This window comes from Myodes glareolus, chromosome 8, assembly GCF_982192425.1.
Source record: "Myodes glareolus chromosome 8, mMyoGla1.1, whole genome shotgun sequence".
Lineage (NCBI taxonomy): Eukaryota > Metazoa > Chordata > Mammalia > Rodentia > Cricetidae > Myodes > Myodes glareolus.
The window spans coordinates 108,600,045-108,616,929 of NC_142033.1; the positions used below are offsets into that span (position 1 = coordinate 108,600,045).

Here is a 16,885-nt window from a genome sequence, read left to right on the forward strand (position 1 = left end):
GGACTCTAGGTGGGGCTCCACCCTGACCACGCCCCCAGCCCCCTCACTGGGGGACTCTAGGTGGGGCTCCACCCTGACCACGCCTCCAGCCCCCTCACTGGGGGACTCTAGGTGGGGCTCCACCCTAACCACGCCCCCAGCCCCCTCACTGGGGGATTCTGAGAGAAGTCTAGGTTATCCAGGCTGGCCTCCTGTCTCTGCTTTTCTAGTAGTAGGAGGACTGGTCCGTGCCAAGAGTCCCAAATTCACCCCCATTTCCCTATAGTTTACATAATGAGGAATCCCAGCATTTAGGGATTTCACACAGCCGCTGGAACTCACGGTTGCCATGGCAGCTTCCACCTGCAGCTACAGGCCCCTTCCTTGCTCCTGATTGGAGGGGTCACGTGTTTGAAGGCACCAATGAGGTGGTCCAGGGTCACCTGTTGCTTCCAGAGTAGAAGGGAGACCTGAGTGTTGGAAACATTCTATTCTAGTCCCTCATGTTAGTAGACTCAAGATTTTCTTCAGACACACAAATCTAAGCAGTGTTAGGTGAGATTTAATGAAGGTTTTATTTGCTTTTCGATTTTTTGGTTTGTTTGTTTCTTGAGACGGGGTTTTTCTGTAGCTTTGGAGCCTGTCCTGGAACTAGCTCAAGTAGACCAACCAGGCTGGCCTTGAACTCACAGAGATCCAACTGCCTCTGCCTCCCTACTGCTGGACTAAAAAAGGCCGGTTTTTTGTTTTGTTTTGTTTTTGAGACAGAGTCACATTTTGTCCCTAGGCTGGTCGAACACTCATAGAAATTCTCCTGCCTCGGGTTCCTAAGAGTTGGCATTCCAGGCATTGGTTATCAGGTCCGGTTTAATAGCTTCGCTGTCTTTTCCTCCGCATCTCTCATTCTCAGTTGCTCATTATTTATTTAGTATTGCTGTGTGCCTCCGTGTGAGTGTGCGGGCAGAAGACAACTCGTGAGCGTTTTCTATCACGTGTGTCTCAAACTCAGGGCCTCAGTGTCCCCTTACTCTGAACCATCTTGCCAGCCTAGGGTTTTTTTTTTTAATTGTTTTTGTTTGTTTGCTTGTGTTTTTGAGATAGTGTTTTACGTAGCCCAGACCAGCCTGGAACTCAGGACGTGGTTGGGTATGACCTTGAACTTCCGATCTTCCCACCAGGCGAGTGTCAGAGCACCTGGGTCAATAATTTTGTTTCTTGATCTCCTTGCTAACCCCTCCAACGAAAATTCCAGAGTTTCAGTGGGCGGAAGAGTGGGCAAGAGTCCATTTGTTGAAGTTCTTTCTGCCTAGAAACAAATCGTCCTGGGAGGTTAGGAATTGATGTATTCTGTAGTTAGTTTATTTTTAATAAACCACCATTGTGGGCTCAGGGCGTGGGAGATTCTCACAGATCGCTACCGAGCTGACGCCCACGGGCAGATGGGAATATGCACGTTAGGTAGGTCATTTAGCAAGACAGTCAGTCCCTCGGGGAAGCTCACCCTGTTCTGTGCCGTTCTTACCCCGAGACGAGCATTCTGGGTAGACACAAAAGCCACAAAGTCAGATGTGACGGCTCCTCGCTCAGCCCAGTCCTCAGGAACAGAGTTTACAGCAGGGACCGTGGTACTAGGTGAAACCTTCAAAGAGGTAGGGGCTGCAGGCGTGGCTGGGTGGAGCTGCAGGCGTGGCTGGGTGGAGGAGGGGTGGGGCTGCAGGCGTGGCTGGGTGGAGGGGTGGGGCTTCAGGCGTGGCTGGGGTAAAGGGGTGGGACCGCAGGTGTGGTTGGGGTGAGGAGTGGTTTCTGCTAGTCCTGAGGACCTGGGCTCCCTAGCCAGCACCCACCTAGTGACTTACAGCGCCTGTAAATCCAGCTCCAGGACGGTGGCGCCCCCTCCTGGCCTTTGCTGGTACTGCATGCTGATAACATACACGCTCACACATAAACATAAGTAAGAATAAAAGAAATGGATTTTGGCGGGCATGGTGGTGCACACCTTTAATCCCAGATACAGAACGCAGAGCCAGGAGGATCTCTGCGAGTTCAAGCCAACCTGGTCTACAGAGTAAGTTTCAGGACGAGAGACAGAGAGAGAGAGAGATTGGAAGGGAAGGAGAGAGTGAGGGAGGATGGACGGGGGGGGGGGGGAGAATAGGTTTTAATTGAGGTTATGACGTCAATTCCAGTGTCAATTTACCACCTAGTCCAGGAGGGTGTGGAGGGTAAGGTCATGTGATCTAGGCCTGGCCGATGAGCTCTACACCGGGCCTTGGTGGTGGGCACACAAAACCAGAAGAGGTGGTTTTTATTCTTCTGGGCACTGAGCTCTTGGGATTCCAGCACATTCTAGACCCGGCTTCCTCCCTCCCTCGTTCTCCCTGCTCTCTTTCTGAGATAGACTGTCCTAGAACTCACTATGGTACCTGAAGCTGATCCTCCTGCCCCCACCTCCAGGGCACCGAGATGGCGGGAATGGCAGAAGTGTGGCCGGAGCTGACAAAGGAACCCAGGGCCTCCACAGGGAGAGGCGAGAGATCTTGTGGGGTTTTTTGGTTTTAGACTTTTCTAGACAAGGTTTCTCTGTGTAGCCCTGGCTGTCCTGGAACTCCTTCTGTAGACCAGGTTGGCCTTGAGCTCACAGAGATCCCCCTGCCTCAGCCTCCTGAGTGCTGGGATGACAAGCATGTGCCAGCACAACCTGTGTTTATCCTTATTTTGTGGGCATAAGTGTATCGCCTGCGTGTTTGTCTGTGCACTGTCAGCCAGTCAGGGTCCCAAACCTTAGAAATGCCTCACCCTAACTGAGCTCGGGGCCCTCAGATCACGCCCTTGTGTTGGACACAGAGAGTTGGAATTTGAGTAGAGTAAAGGCTCTTTGTTTTTACGTAAGGGACTCGGTCTCCTAGTTGGTTTTTGGGAGGCTTTGTAGATCTGCGCATAACAGTAAGTGCTGGCCTAAAAGATGGGGTGGCCATGTGGTGGTTCGAAAGAAAATGGGTACCAAACTGAGTGGCACTGTTAGGAGGTGGGGTCTTTTTGGAGGAAGTGTGTCACTGTGGAGGCGGGCTTTGAAGTCTCATATGTGTTCAGGACAATCCAGTGAAACAGTCCACTCCCACTGCTTTCTGATCAAGATGGAGCCAGCACCACGTCTGCCACCATGCCGCCATGGCCCACCATGACGATAATGGACCGAACCTCTGAAACTGTAAACGAGACCTCCCAATGACACGTTTTCCTTTGTAAGACTTGCCATGGACGTTGTGTTTCTTCAGAACAATAGGAACCTTAACTAAGACAGGCTGGGACTCACACACACACACACACACACACACACACACACAGGGAGAGAGAGACAGGCGTAGAGACAGAGAATCCTTGCCTTTGTTTGTTTCTAGACCTTTCCAACAGAGGATGATCCCAGTGCATCTGAACAGGACTGAGACTCTGAGCATGGCATGGAGGGACCTCCAGGACACTGGGCTTAGTGAGAGGACCGGAGGCGGCAGCCCGCACAGTGTGGGACCCCATGACGGGAACTGATGGGAGAGGAGCCTCCAGAGCTGGAGTAGATGAGGAGGAAGCTGGCAGCTGTGTCTTCACGGAGCTGTGCTGAAGAATCGTCAACCAAAGGAGACACCTCCCTGAGCTCCACTGATACTTTCCTGACTGCGCCTCTTCCACACTTCCTTTCTCTCTCGTCCCCAGGGCCCCCGACAACCCCACCCTGCTCCATGCAGATCCCTTTCCTCCTCCAATCTATGCCAAGGAAGACCTTTATATCCAGAGCACCCACCACCTTCGCTTGCAACCTTCTCCCCCAACATCCACAGAGAACAGCTGATCTCCCTGCCCTCTTCCAATAAAACCACAGCGTATCTATATCTATCAGGAGCATCCTCAGCCATCAGCCCGCCCCGCCCCAGTCCTGCCCCTCGTTCGGCCCCGCCCATCGACCCTCCCTCAACCCCGCCTCAGCCCCTGTCTAACAGAGTGCCCCTACCCCTCTCCTCACCCCTCAGGTCCTCCCAGGGAGTAAGGGCTCTAAGATGTGCCCTTAGCCTGCCAAGTGCCAGATAACAGGCATGCATTTCTTTTTTGTTTGTTTTTGTTTTTTGTTTTTCGAGACAGGGTTTCTCTGTAGCTTTGGAACCTGTCCTGGAACTAGCTCTTGTAGACCAGGCTGGCCTCGAACTCACAGAGCTCTGCCTGCCTCTGCCTCCCGAGTGCTGGGATTAAAGGCGTGCACCACCACCGCCCGGTCGGCCCATCAGTTCTTTTAACTCAGTCTAACCTGTTTCTCTTCATCTACGTTTTACCTTTCTGTCATTCTGTGTCCGCTCTCCTGCTTCCACCCTGTCTGTCTGGCCCCTGCTGTCTCTTTTTTCTTCCTGAGCCTAAGTTCCTCCTCCTATTTACTCTGCCTGCATGGAAGTTCTGCCTATACCTCCTCCCTTGCTACTGGCTGTTCAGCTTTTTATTAGACCAGTCATGGGCCTTAGGCAGGCAAGGTAAAACAGCAACACATCTTTACATAATTGAACAAGTGCAGCACATATTTACATAGCTAAAGACAAAACATCTCTGCATCGTTAAACAAATATTTCACAACAAGTTCCAGGCCAGCCTGGGCTACAGGTCACCCTGATTTTTAACAAGAACAGCAAAAAGCTGGAGAGACGGCTCAGTAGTTGAGGGCACTTGCTGCTCTGGCAGAGGAGCCAGATTTGATTCTCAGCACCCACATGGTGACTCACAACCACCTGTAATTCTAGTTCCAGAGGTGTGGTGTGGGGTCCTGACACCCTCTGCTGGTCTCTACAGACACTAGGCACTCACATGATGCCCAGAGTTGCATGCAAGCAGAACATTCATGCACAGAAAATAAATAAATCTAAAATAAACAAACAAAATGAGTTAGACGCCAACTTATAGCGACAGGTTTTGTTTTAATGTTTTTATTTTTATTTTTTAATGAAAATCCAACAGGGCCCAACAAGATTCTATCTTAAATCGTCGTACCATAAAGACCCCAATGTGTCCACCCTCCATGGACGCCAACTGTACAGCGGAAGCCGACAGAAGCAGACAGAGCCCAGCACCAACATGCAGAGGTTCAGTCAGACCTTCTGACTCATTAGACACCGTGGAGCAGGCGCAGTGCGTGGCGCAGGTGCTGGTGCATGGCAGGAGTGCAGCCATGACTCCGTAGGACGTCCAAAGAGTAGGAGCTGCCCTTACCGGGCCTCCCCGGCGCCCAGAGGGTGAGCAGAAAGTCTTCGCCTTCCCCACTCAGCACCAGCTGGGTTTGGGATGTCCTGAGGCTGACCTGGGAGAGAGTGACTTTAAGATCAAGGTGACCAGAGTCGACCATACTGGCCCCAGCTCTGACCCTGGGGATCGGCACAAACACTGGCACAGGATCTGCACCTGTGAGAGTCAAGACTGGAGGCCAAGGGCTCCATGAAACCAACAGAAATGGTCTCAACCGGGGATTCCCCACCCCAGCCACCTCAACCCGGTAACACACGCGTTCCCCTCATTCTCTCTTCTTACGTTTTAATTTACTATTTGTGTGTATTTATGCATGTGTTTGTCATGGCACACACGGAACCGTCAGAAGACAACATGCTGGGGTCGGCCCTGTCTGCCGTGTGGGTCCTGGGGATTGCACTTGGGTCGTCAGACTTGGAGGCAAGCGCCGTTAGCGCCTTTAGCGTCTTTAGCCATCTCGCCTGCCCATCCTTTAGTCTCTTTCATTCTTTTTGTTTTCCTTCGACCCGGTAAAGGTTGGTTTCAAAGTTTCTATATAGCCAAGGACGATCTTGAACTCTCGAGTGTCCTTATCACAAACATCCCCTGTCTTTGTTATCGTTAGTGTTTCCCTATGCCCAGAGCAGCCCCAGGTTCAGGCAGAGCCCCAGCAGTGACTCTTCAGGGCACCTCGGCTCCATCCCAGGCCCTAGCCCCCTCGACTTCACTGTGCCCAGAGACCCAGGATTCCCTAGGGCAGGGGGCTGCTCCCTGGCTCTGACTGGGCTGAGGACACAGGATGTGACCTCTGGATTCCATATTCTTTCAGAGGCCACACAGTCCCTGGTGTCCTGAAAGCTGTCAAAGCCTGCCGTTCTGGTCGCTTACCTGCACGGTCCCATTGCTAAACAACATAACCAGTGCCTGGGAATCGGCAATGAAATTCAGCAGAGAGAAGTCAGGAGAAGCGGGTGCCACAGCCATGGACACAGTCCCCTCCTGTGGGGACATGCTGGTCAGGGTCTTCTGGATGGACACCTCCCTCTCCTGTTCCTCCCCCACTCCAGGCCCTCACCTCCCTCAGACGCCTCTGCATATAGCAGGCAAAGAGCCTCAGGACAGCCAGCTTGGCACGCAGCGGGCTGGGGACGTCCCTCAGGGTGAAGGTCCACAGAGTCCCTTGGTCAGGTTGGTAGGAGACATGGCTGGGGACCAGGGGCCTGAATGAGTCTCTGTCCTGGATGACCTATGCTTGGGGGCGGTCCTCCCTTGTAGCTGAACCTCATTGCTACCCAAGCATCACTGTGCTGCATATAACTCTGGCTGGTGGTCAGTCAGAGCACTGACCATCCCAGAAGCACCTTTCATAGGCCAACTACATCAGGGTCTGCTCCTCGTCTGTCTCCACAGAAACGGCCACTACCCTGGCCAGCCCAGAGGCCTCTCACACCAAGAACACTGTGGTGCTTGGGAGGCGGGCTCAGTAGCCGAGGACATCCCCAAAGTTCTCGGTGCCGTCCCCAACCAAAAGAAAAACAGAAACGAGTCACGGGACCAAGGAGACGGCTCGGCATGAGAACCTGAGTTGGGAATCCCAGCACCCAGGTAAAAGCCAGGTGTGGTGGCACAGGTCTGTAACCCCAGGGGAGGCAGGAGGATCCCTGGGACGCACTGGCCAGCCAGCCTAGGGGAAATGAGAACTCCTAGGTCAGGAATAGGAGGAGGAGTCATGAGGAATGCTGGTGCGGGCCTCTGGCTTCTTCATGCACGCGAGATCCGGCACACCATCATTTCTTGTCACACACAGTGTGAGTCGGTTCCATATTGCCAAACTCAGCCTGACGCGGTCTGATGTCAGCTCCTTTGTGTTTGGAGACCTTGTGCTTCCCAGCCTCACTAGCCCAGGCTGGCCTTGAACTTTCTCTGTAGCTGAGGATGGCAACTGAACTCCTGATCCCCCTACCTCTACCTCAAGGTGCTGGGACGACAGGTGTGGGCCACTGCCTGTTCACACTCTGATGGGGAGGGAACCCTGGGCCTTGTGTATGCCAGGTGAGCACTCCTGTCTACTGAGCCACCATCTTGTTCTCCAGGAACAAGGCTTCCCCAGTGACCCAACAGTCCCCTCTCCCACCTCAACTGGTTTTCCTCATGTGGTAAAGAACAGGAAACCAACTCCCTCATTTGTGTTACTGAGTTCTCCTCCTGGCGGACACCCCATACACAGGTGGTCGGGTAGAACTGGTTCCCTGGGGCTAGGAGTCCCAGCAATTACCCTCCTTGGGGGCGCAGGGCCATGTGGGAGCCATCCCGAAACAGCACGCCACTGCCCCCGTCAGACAGTTGGTAGCCAAAGCCGTACTTGAGGGAATAATCCACCCACTTGGGAGCCCAGAGGACGGGCCGCTGCTCCCCCGGGGGTTCCTGTGCAGCTGAGCCGAAGGGGAGAAAAAAGAGCCAGGGTCAGGAACTGGGCTGGGAGGGGTAGGATGAGGAGGGGCAGGGCTGGGGGGGGAGCTGGGCTAGGGTCCGGATGCGGTGGGCCTGGGCTAGGCGCTTCTAGGCCCCCTCAGCCTTCCACTTTTTTCTGGCTGCCATACCCACAGGTCCTGCATCCAAGCATAGGTGCATTTTCCTGGTCGCAGCCTCCACCTGAAGAGCCAAGCTCCCCTTTGGGTCTGTTAAGACAGAGTCACACAGGTGCCCAGACAGCACTGAACATCCACCAAAGAGGGGGGTCCCCTCCCCCCCCATCAGCAGGGTCCCCACACCTGCCCTCCCAAAAGATGTTAATCAAACCCTGATTATCCCGGGTGTTTGTTACGTTTTACAGGTGGACAAACTGAGGCCAGCGCGGCTGTCGCCCTCGTTAGGACACAGGGGCGTCCCTATTCCGACCGAGTCCTCGGCATATGCCTATGCCGGGGCGAGGCTCGCTGCTGCTCACCTGCTAGGCTGGTCTGCAGCGTCCCGAGTGTGAGGAGTACTGGACTCTCAGCACAGACAGGAGCCCTGTCCTGAGACAGAGGTGTTGGGAGAGAGCAGAGGTTAATGTACCTCCCGTTCCTGAGGGAGCCCCCAGAGCCACTTTACACACAGAACAGGCTTCCTTTTCAGACAAAACTTGCCTGCTGCACAGTCATGGAGCAAGCACTCAACAAATGTAGTGAAACTGATGTGAGCAGGGTCCCGTGGTCTCCAAACGTGAGGGTGAGGGACAGCTGGGACTGGAACTGAAGCAGTCTTGTCTAGAACCCCCAATGAGGGGGCTGGGGGCGTGGTCAGGGTGGAGCCCCGCCTAGAATCCCCAGTGAGGGGGCTGGGGGCGTGGTCAGGGTGGAGCCCCGCCTAGAATCCCCAGTGAGGGCTGGGGGCGTGGTCAGGGTGGAGCCCCGCCTAGAATCCCCAGTGAGGGGGCTGGGGGCGTGGTCAGGGTGGAGCCCCGCCTAGAATCCCCAGTGAGGGGGCTGGGGGCGTGGTCAGGGTGGAGCCCCGCCCAGAACCCCCAGTGAGGGGCTGGGGGCGTGGTCATGGTGGAGCCCCGCCCAGAACCCCCAGTGAGGGGCTAGGGGCGTGGTCAGGGTGGAGCCTCAATCCCCAGTGAGGGGAGGAGGTGTGACTCAGAGCTGGCAGGGTTCAAGGTCTGGGGTCTCTAGGTGGAAGGATGCAAGTCCGGGGCTTCAAGAAACTAGGAGTTCTTCCCTGTAGACCTCACTGAACTGCTCACCTCATTGCTGGACTCCACGTGGTCAGGTTCCGTCCCTTCTTCTGCAGGACCTGAAGGCTCTTTTGAGGTAAAGGGACCTGAGGGAAGCACAGGTTTGGAGAACAATGATGACAATCGCTCCTGCCATCCTCTCCCACCTGGGTCACGCCCGTGGAAGGGAGACAGATGGCAGGCCTGAGGCAGGTGAGAGGCTGTGACAAGCTAGGGGACAGCTACTCACAAGGTGGCCGGCACTGGGTCAGCAGGAGCTGGCCCACTTTGCGGAACAATCTGCCCAGCGGTGGTGGGAAGGCAAAGCCGGGCGGGCTGTGGCAGGAATGTGGAGGCAGCCGCTCTGGAGTGAAGCCCTTGGGAGTCAGTGAGCTGCGGTCAGCCCTGGATCTAGACGGTCCCTGGTCCCCAGGGGCTCACCCGGGGGACACCCCCTCACCTGAGTAAAGAAATCATCCTGGAGTAAGTGATCCAGGCTGGGCCGCTCAGCAGGGTCGGGGGCCAGGAGCCGCGCGATGAGGCTGCGGGCGCTGGGAGACAAGTGAGCGGGCTCCAGATAGTGGCCTTCCCGAATTCGTCGGTACATCTCCGACAGGGGCGCCGCAGCGAAGGGGGGTGTGCCCATCAGCACCGTGTACCTGCGCAGCCGGGCAGTCGGGGCAGAAGTTAGTCACAAAGTGCCCGGCTCTGGGAGTTCACACCTTTCTCTACACACCTAGCCCAGCCCAGCCCACCCCGACTCCGCTACCCTGGCTCCATCCCTGCCCAAGATACACTCCAGCTGGCTGCCCCCCACCTGCGTCCACCTCCCCTGTGACCTGCGTCACCTCCCCCGGTCTGGCAATGACAAGTGTGCACTGCCATGCCTGGCTTGCGTGGTCTGGGATGGCATCCAGGGCTTTCATGCTGCAGCACCCAGCATGGGACCAGAAATCCAAGCCTGGACATTAAGGGCTAGGTGCTCACTGGGTGAAGAGGCATGCATCTTTACTCTCAGCACTGGGAAAGCAGAGGCAGGGGGATCTCTGTGAGTTCAGAGCCAGGAGTGCCATGCGAACATCCAGTGTGTGCATACACACCCACCCCCATGCTCGCTCTCCTTGCCCACACCCGGTCTCCCCCAGACCCGGTCAGGCTCACTCTTACATGACGCAGCCCAGAGCCCAGATATCAGACTTGCAGGAGTGCCCATTGCGGGACACCACCTCAGGAGCCTGGAAGTTTGGGGTTCCGCAGAGCACCCTGGGAGGGGAACCATGGGAGGTTCAGGAAGGCGGGGACTTCCTGGCCCCACTCGGGACCACCAGAACCTCCCACCTTTACCTGTGGCAGTGACCGGTGGGCCCCACCCGGGCAGCCAGCCCCAGGTCTCCGATCTTCACCTCCATGTTCTTGTTAAGGAAGAAGTTACCTGCGGGTGGCATGGGAGCATTATAGCCCCCCAGTCCTTCGCCACTCTCGTAGCACCCCAAAAGTCCCTTTCTCGTGCTTACTGGGCTTCAGGTCCCTGTGCACGATGCGATGCTGGTGCAGGTAGCGCAGGCCGCTGACCAGTCCCAGAAGGTAATAGCGCACCTCAGGCTCAGTCAGGGTCCTCCGCGCTTTCAGCACGTGAGCCAGGGACTGCGGGGGACCTGGCACTCAATAGATGGGCTGCGGATTCTGTGCTCACACCTGGGCCCAGGGAAACCCCGCTCGGCCAGGGCGAGCACGGCTGAGGCTGTGGGCCCAGGTGGGTGCAGGAGGCCATGTGTGGGGACCAGGGGACGCTAGTGAGTGGACAGAGGGCAGGAAGTGGACATGGCGTGGGCACAGGGAGACACCGGTAGTTACGGGGACCTAGAGACACAGACAGGACAGACAACAGGCCTGTCTGGCTCTCAGTGGCGTGGCCTGACCCAGGCCTCACCCCAGTCACCCCCTCAAGCGACAGGGGGCTCAACACAGCTCAACACTGCCTGGTTTAGCTAACCCAGAGCCAACACACGAAGCCCTGCCCGACCCACCAGGCCCACGGCTACCTGGCGGCTGCAGTACTCCAACACCATGTATACGTGGTCGCGGTCTGCAAAGTGTGCGTGGAAGGCCACGATGTTGCGATGGCGCAGACGGCTGTGCAGGGCGATCTCACGCTCCACCTGTGTCCCCATGAAGGTCCCTGAGTTGCGGTGCAGGCGACAGGCCCCAGGCCTGGGTCGCTTGCAAGGAGGGAAGCAGGGCAGCCCTGGGACAGGTTTTGGACAGGTGTGTGTGTGTGTGTGTGTGTGTGTGTGTGTGTGTGTGTGAGATGACTGTCTCACCTTCCCGCGCAGGCGCAGCCGCCCCGCCCCGCCCCTTGGCACCACCTTGAGGGCGAACACCGCGCTGGTGGACATGTCCGTGAGCTTGTAGCAGCGGCTGAAGGCGCCCTGCAGAGGACAGGAGACAAGATGCAGACAGTGGACCACACCCAGAGACACAGGCCTGCTACAGACTCAGCCAAGGCTCCCCTACTGTCACACCCAGACACCCCACACCACAGTCCCCCCCACACACAAAGAGATGAGACCCACGGGCTCTGTCAAAGCAGGAGGCCCATGAACTCTGCTGCACAGGACAGTGAGGAACCCATGAAACCCAGAAACTCAGCACCCACACACACAGCATCCACACACACACACAGCATCCCCATACACACACAGCATCCACACACACAGCATCCACACACGCATAGCATCCACATACGCACAGCATCCACACACACAGCATCCACACACGCACAGCATCCACACACACACAGCATCCACACACACACACAGCATCCACACATACACAGCATCCACATACACACAGTATCTACACACACAGCATCCACACACACACACACACACAGCATACACACACACAGCATACACACACACACAGCACCCACACACACACAGCATTCACACACACACAGCATTCACACACACACACAGCATCCACACACACAGCATCCACACACACATAGCATCCACATACGCACAGCATCCACACACACAGCATCCACACACGCACAGCATCCACACACACACAGCATCCACACACACAGCATCCACACACACACAGCATCCACATACACAGCACCCGCACACACACAACTTCCACATACACAGCATCCACACACACACAGCATCCACACACACACACACACACAGCATCCCCATACACACACAGCATCCACACATACACAGCATCCACATACACACAGTATCTACACACACAGCATCCACACACACACACACACACACACAGCATCCACACACACACACACACAGCATCCACAACACACACAGCATCCACACACACACACAGCCTACACACACACACACACACACCATCCACACACACAGCATTCACACACACACAGCATCCACACACACACACCATCCACACACACACAGCATCCACACACAAAAGCACCCCCCCCACACACCATACACACACACACACCATACACACACACACACACCATACACACACACAGCATCCACACACACAGCACCCCCCCAGCATCCACACACACACACAGCATCCACACACAGTACTTCCACCTACAAACACAGCGCCCTCTTACCGCATTGACACACATCCACAAACAGAACTTCACACACACCTACAAACAGCATTCCCCCACTTGGCATCATCCACACACAGCACCCATATACAAACCGCCTACACACAGCCAATCAGACACCCCCACAGCACATCCACACACAACTACACACACAGCACCCAGACTGACAACAGCCAGACACACGCACGCACAACACACACATAGACAAACTATCTGGACACACAACACCCAGACTCTAAATACTCACACACACAACACTCAGAAACAAACTCATGACAACACGTGATCCAGTACAGATATACAAAACAACACCCAGACATACCACAAGCTTCACCCAGACACACGCTACATCCTTTAACACATGAAGGCCTTCAAACACAGAACGTAGACACAAAACACAGCACCCAGGCACACCCTAATAACCCCCTGGACACACGACACAACACCCAGACTCAGAGCTCAACACCCTCCAGCGTCCTCGGCCACCAAGGGAGCAATCCCCAGCCATAGCCAGGTAGGCAAGTGGGTGCAGGGCACGGACCCCACGCGCTGCTCAGCACCCACCGCTGGGGGGGGGGGCGGGGGGCGTGAGTGACAGCCTCGCCATTGCGTGTGGAGCACCAGTTGTGCACCCATGGGATACTCAGTGCCCGGCTAACGCGGGCGCATACACGCCCCGCACACGCCCGTAGACAGCACGCCAAGTGCGGTTCCCACCTCGCCATCCGCCCTGCAGCCCAGACCCCAAACTCAGGGGACCGGAGGTGCCAATCATCGCGCGTGCATTCCCGCCCAGCTCTCGACCCTTCCAGCTCTCCCCCTTCCCGCGTTTTGAACTCGGGTGTGTGTAAGCGCGCGCGGAAACCCCCACCTTGCCAATCAGTTTCCCGCGCCGGTACACGCGCCCCGAGCCCGGGTCGCGCAGGAAGGCGGCCACCAGCTGGCGGCTCCGCCGCCGCCGCTGTGACCGGGGCTCCATCTGTTGGGTTGGGCCTGGGCGCACAGCGGGCGCGGGGACTGCGCAACCCACTGCTGCCGGCAACACTGCTGCTCTGGGCCCGCGAGCCGCTGGAGCGGGTCTTATTGGAGAGTGGGGGCGGGGCGGGGCGGGGCGGGGCCCGGACGCCCATGGGATCCTGCCAGCACCAGCAGGTGCTCTGGAGCAAACCCGGAGCCAGGCTTAGTTCTACCGCGCTCCCATCCCTACGCCTCCTAGGACCTGTTGACCGCACTCGGTTCACCCATCGGTGAAACTGAGGCCCAGTGGAGTCGGCTGGTTTATTTGCAGAGAAGCCCGCCCCAGGAGTCTGTCTGGGGTGTATGGAAGACTTGAGGCTAGTGGAGCAAGTGCATCTGGCTGGGTCCTCCCTACAAGAGAGAGCGACCTGTGGGACTTCATCAACTTGGGCACTGGAAAGTCACAGCAGGATTCAGAGGGAGGGCAACCTAGAGAGGTTTGGTGACATAGGGACCAAAGACAAAGGTCTGGAAGGCTACCGGCACAAATGGAGTGCCGTGGGGGTGGGGTGCCACGGAAGACGTGGCAACCAGGATGAGGGGCAGAAGGTGGGCACTGGCTGTGATAGCCGAGTGAGATGGAGTTGGAGGCTTAGATGCGGCTGATAGATACCAAGCTAGCCTGTGGACTCTTCAGAACCTCAGACAACCCGGCACCTGAGCCAACCCTCCCCTCCAACACCCCCCTCAGGCTGCAAGCAGCGACTTCTGCACCACAAGAATGTGGGTCCCTGGGCCCCGCCACCGTGTGCTGGTTGGGAGTCCCCTCAGTCCCAAAGCCAGGCAGGCACAGGGCAGGCTGTGAGCCCTGCCATCTGCCTCTAGTATTAATCCCCGAATGTTACATAACACAATAAATGGGGAGGGATTAGCTTGACTCCCAGCGGCTGGATTCAGGTTATGGAATTTTCCAGAGCCAGGATTTAGAATCTAGCCTGGCTCCCTGGCTCATGCCACCAAGGGGGACAAGAAACACCCCTCGAGTGCTCACATCTAAATGTCCCCCTGGGAGCATTCAGGAGTTGCTCCATGTATCTTGTGGAAAGAGGCTCATCCAAGTTACTGGTGTCCCCTTTGCAGCTGGGGTGAGGGTCCCTGGTCGCCCAGAAGCCCAGATAACAGGAAGCTGGTGTGGATGGGGGTGGGGAGGGGGTGGCCAGGCACCCAGTTCCCTCTCCCCGGTCGACTCAGTCCATCGTGGGCTGAACACCTACTGCATTTGCTAAGTATCTTGCGGTTGGTGGACTACCTACCTTGTGCCCCAGGTAGCGCTGCCTAGCCTCTGTAAAATGATGCCACGTTTAAAAGCTACAAAGAGTTGGTTCAAGGTTCAAGCACATGGAGGAAGAAAAAAGGGTTGGGGGCAGAGTTTGTGATGGCTCAGCAAGTAAAAACACTTGCCTCGGAAGACTTCTAACCAGAGCTCTATTCCTGGGACCCCCACACATGTGCTGTGACTGCTCATGTCCACACTCAGACAAACAGGAAAAATAACAAAATTTAAAACGCAGTTTGGGGTGCAAGACAAGAGTTACCAGGTTTTTTTTTTTTTTTTCCTGCTGGGATCTGGTCCCTAAGTTGTGTGCTATTCACGCCCCAAGTGGCAGACAAGGAGGCTCCCGCAAGCTCAGGGTCTTCCAGCAAGGCTTTCAGGTGGGGTGGACCTCCTATAGCTGGCAGCTGTATTTTTGTCTCCTGGTTTCCAGCCCCAGGGAGCAGAGACAAACGCTTGGGTGGATGGCTGAGTCCACAGAACAACATAAACTTCCTGGGATAGAAGGAACGGAGTCCCTGGCCTGGAGCCCTGGAGCCTGCAGATCTGCTGATGGCTCTCTCCCCGCTCCCCTGGCTGCTCCTGGGGTGTCTCTAGCTGAGTCTGCACCTGGGAGCTGGGTGGCCTCCTGCCAGCCTGTGCCCCGCTGAGGAGGGATACCCAACCTCAGCCTGGTCCAAGACACTCTCGGTTCTCCTGAAAAGCCTCTGACAACATTAGGAGGTGGAGGAATTGCAGGATGGGTTTGGGGTCTCCTTTGGGGGTGGTGGAAAATGTCTAAGTGAAATTATACCCCAGGATCACTGTGCGGTGGTGCACAAAAAGATGTGAACTTTGACACAGGTGTGTGCTTCACGCTCATTACAAGGCTAGGAGGGTTGTGGTTCCAGCTGCTCAGGGGTTGAGGCAGGAGGATTGCGAGTTCCAAGCTAGCTTTGATTACAGAGTGAGTTCAAGAGGTAACTTGTGCTAACTAAGACCCTGACTCAAAAACTCAAAGAAGCTGGGTGGTGGTGGCACATGCCTTTTATCCCTGCACTAAGAAGGCAGAGGCAGAGGGATCTCTGAGTTCAAGGCCAGCATGGTCTACAGAGCGAATTCCAGGACAGGTACCGAAGCTACAGAGGAACCCTGTCTCAAAAAACAAAAACAAAAACAAAAACAAAAAAACCCACAAAATTAAAAACCAGTAACAACAAAAAACTCAAAGAAAAAAAATGGACAGAGACACATAGATGTCACAGCAGTGTCCACGAAGGCATGACGGGACGGACACGTGGTGGGGCCATTCCCACGCTGGAGTACCGTGCAGCCATGAGCAGCACTGAGCTGACACCCACAGCACAGAGGGCTCTTAGGGACATGGTCTCAGTGGTGGACCCAGATGCAATGTGGCTCTCCAGGACAGGAAGTGCCCAGAAGAGGTCGATCCAGAGGCAGGAAGTGGGTTTGTGGGTGGTGGAGTTTCTATTGCATGGCAACAGGAAAGTTCTAGATATGAATGGCAGGGGCAGTTGCACAGACCTGTGAGTGAGCCATGCGCTAAGAAGAGAAATGCCCGTGTAGTCCAGGGTGGCCTTGAACTCCCAACCCTCCTGAGTTCTAGGTGACAGACACGCACTATCACGCATGGTATAAACTGGCCGCCTTTACATTAGACATTGTCACCGAACCCCCACAGCCCGCATTTTAGGCCTGACCACCCTGAGCCTGCCGTGCTCCAGGCCCGGTCCTGGTTCCTTCCTGTCTCTGTGCTTTTGCTGACCTGAGACAACCCTTCGGACTCAGCAGATCTCTCTGGAGAAGTTTTGGGAAGCTTTGTTCAAAACGCCTGCTGCAGGTGGAGGGGGTGGCTGCTGCCTGCCACTGCATCTCCCCAGAGACTCTCAGGGCTGGTGTGTGGGTCCCTGAGGTGGCCCAGGCCTCCCAACCGCATGACTGAGGAACGGTGTGCTGTTCCTATCTGGGCTCCACGTGGCTGCACCCGTGAGCTCTCAGTCACTCACGAAAAGTCCCCAGAGATTCGGAGTCCCAAGCAGGAGGAGGCAGG

General features: G+C 56.1%; 1 protein-coding gene and 1 long non-coding RNA gene across 4 annotated transcripts; one reads left to right on the forward strand and one right to left on the reverse strand.

Annotated features, from left to right (window-relative positions):
- The first annotated feature begins 1,480 nt into the window (after positions 1 to 1,480).
- Positions 1,481 to 4,235, forward strand: LOC146894025 (uncharacterized). The gene is made up of 2 exons (XR_015002896.2): positions 1,481 to 1,628; positions 3,378 to 4,235. It is a non-coding gene; the product is annotated as an uncharacterized LOC146894025 (long non-coding RNA).
- Positions 4,236 to 4,921: 686 nt separating this feature from the next.
- Positions 4,922 to 13,602, reverse strand: Plk5 (polo like kinase 5 (inactive)). Of its 3 annotated transcripts, none has more exons than XM_087909389.1 (16): positions 13,417 to 13,602; positions 11,251 to 11,358; positions 10,972 to 11,088; positions 10,444 to 10,573; positions 10,274 to 10,361; positions 10,097 to 10,192; positions 9,390 to 9,588; positions 9,180 to 9,306; positions 8,960 to 9,036; positions 8,361 to 8,465; positions 8,180 to 8,249; positions 7,833 to 7,910; positions 7,508 to 7,664; positions 6,308 to 6,437; positions 6,121 to 6,231; positions 4,922 to 5,308 (listed from the first exon to the last, which is right to left on the reverse strand). In XM_087909389.1, the coding sequence occupies exons 1-16, from the start codon at positions 13,522 to 13,524 to the stop codon at positions 5,117 to 5,119; spliced, it is 1,893 nt and encodes a 630-aa protein (XP_087765515.1). In that variant the 5' UTR covers positions 13,525 to 13,602; the 3' UTR covers positions 4,922 to 5,116. The 3 variants fall into 3 exon arrangements, with proteins under 3 accessions (XP_087765515.1, XP_087765514.1, XP_087765516.1); XM_087909388.1 differs by having other exon boundaries at positions 8,361 to 8,480; XM_087909390.1 differs by lacking the exon at positions 8,361 to 8,465.
- Positions 13,603 to 16,885: the final 3,283 nt, after the last annotated feature.

Bases quoted from the DNA above. Each gene is read 5' to 3' on its own strand.
- Plk5 (XM_087909388.1), bottom strand. From the start codon at position 13,524: ATGGAGCCCCGGTCACAGCGGCGGCGGCGGAGCCGCCAGCTGGTGGCC. The intron at 9,589-10,096 runs GTAAGAGTGAGC...CCGGCTGCGCAG, and splicing joins TGGGCTCTGGGCTGCGTCAT to GTACACGGTGCTGATGGGCA. The intron at 7,665-7,832 runs GTATGGCAGCCA...CCTTCGGCTCAG, and splicing joins CTTGGATGCAGGACCTGTGG to CTGCACAGGAACCCCCGGGG.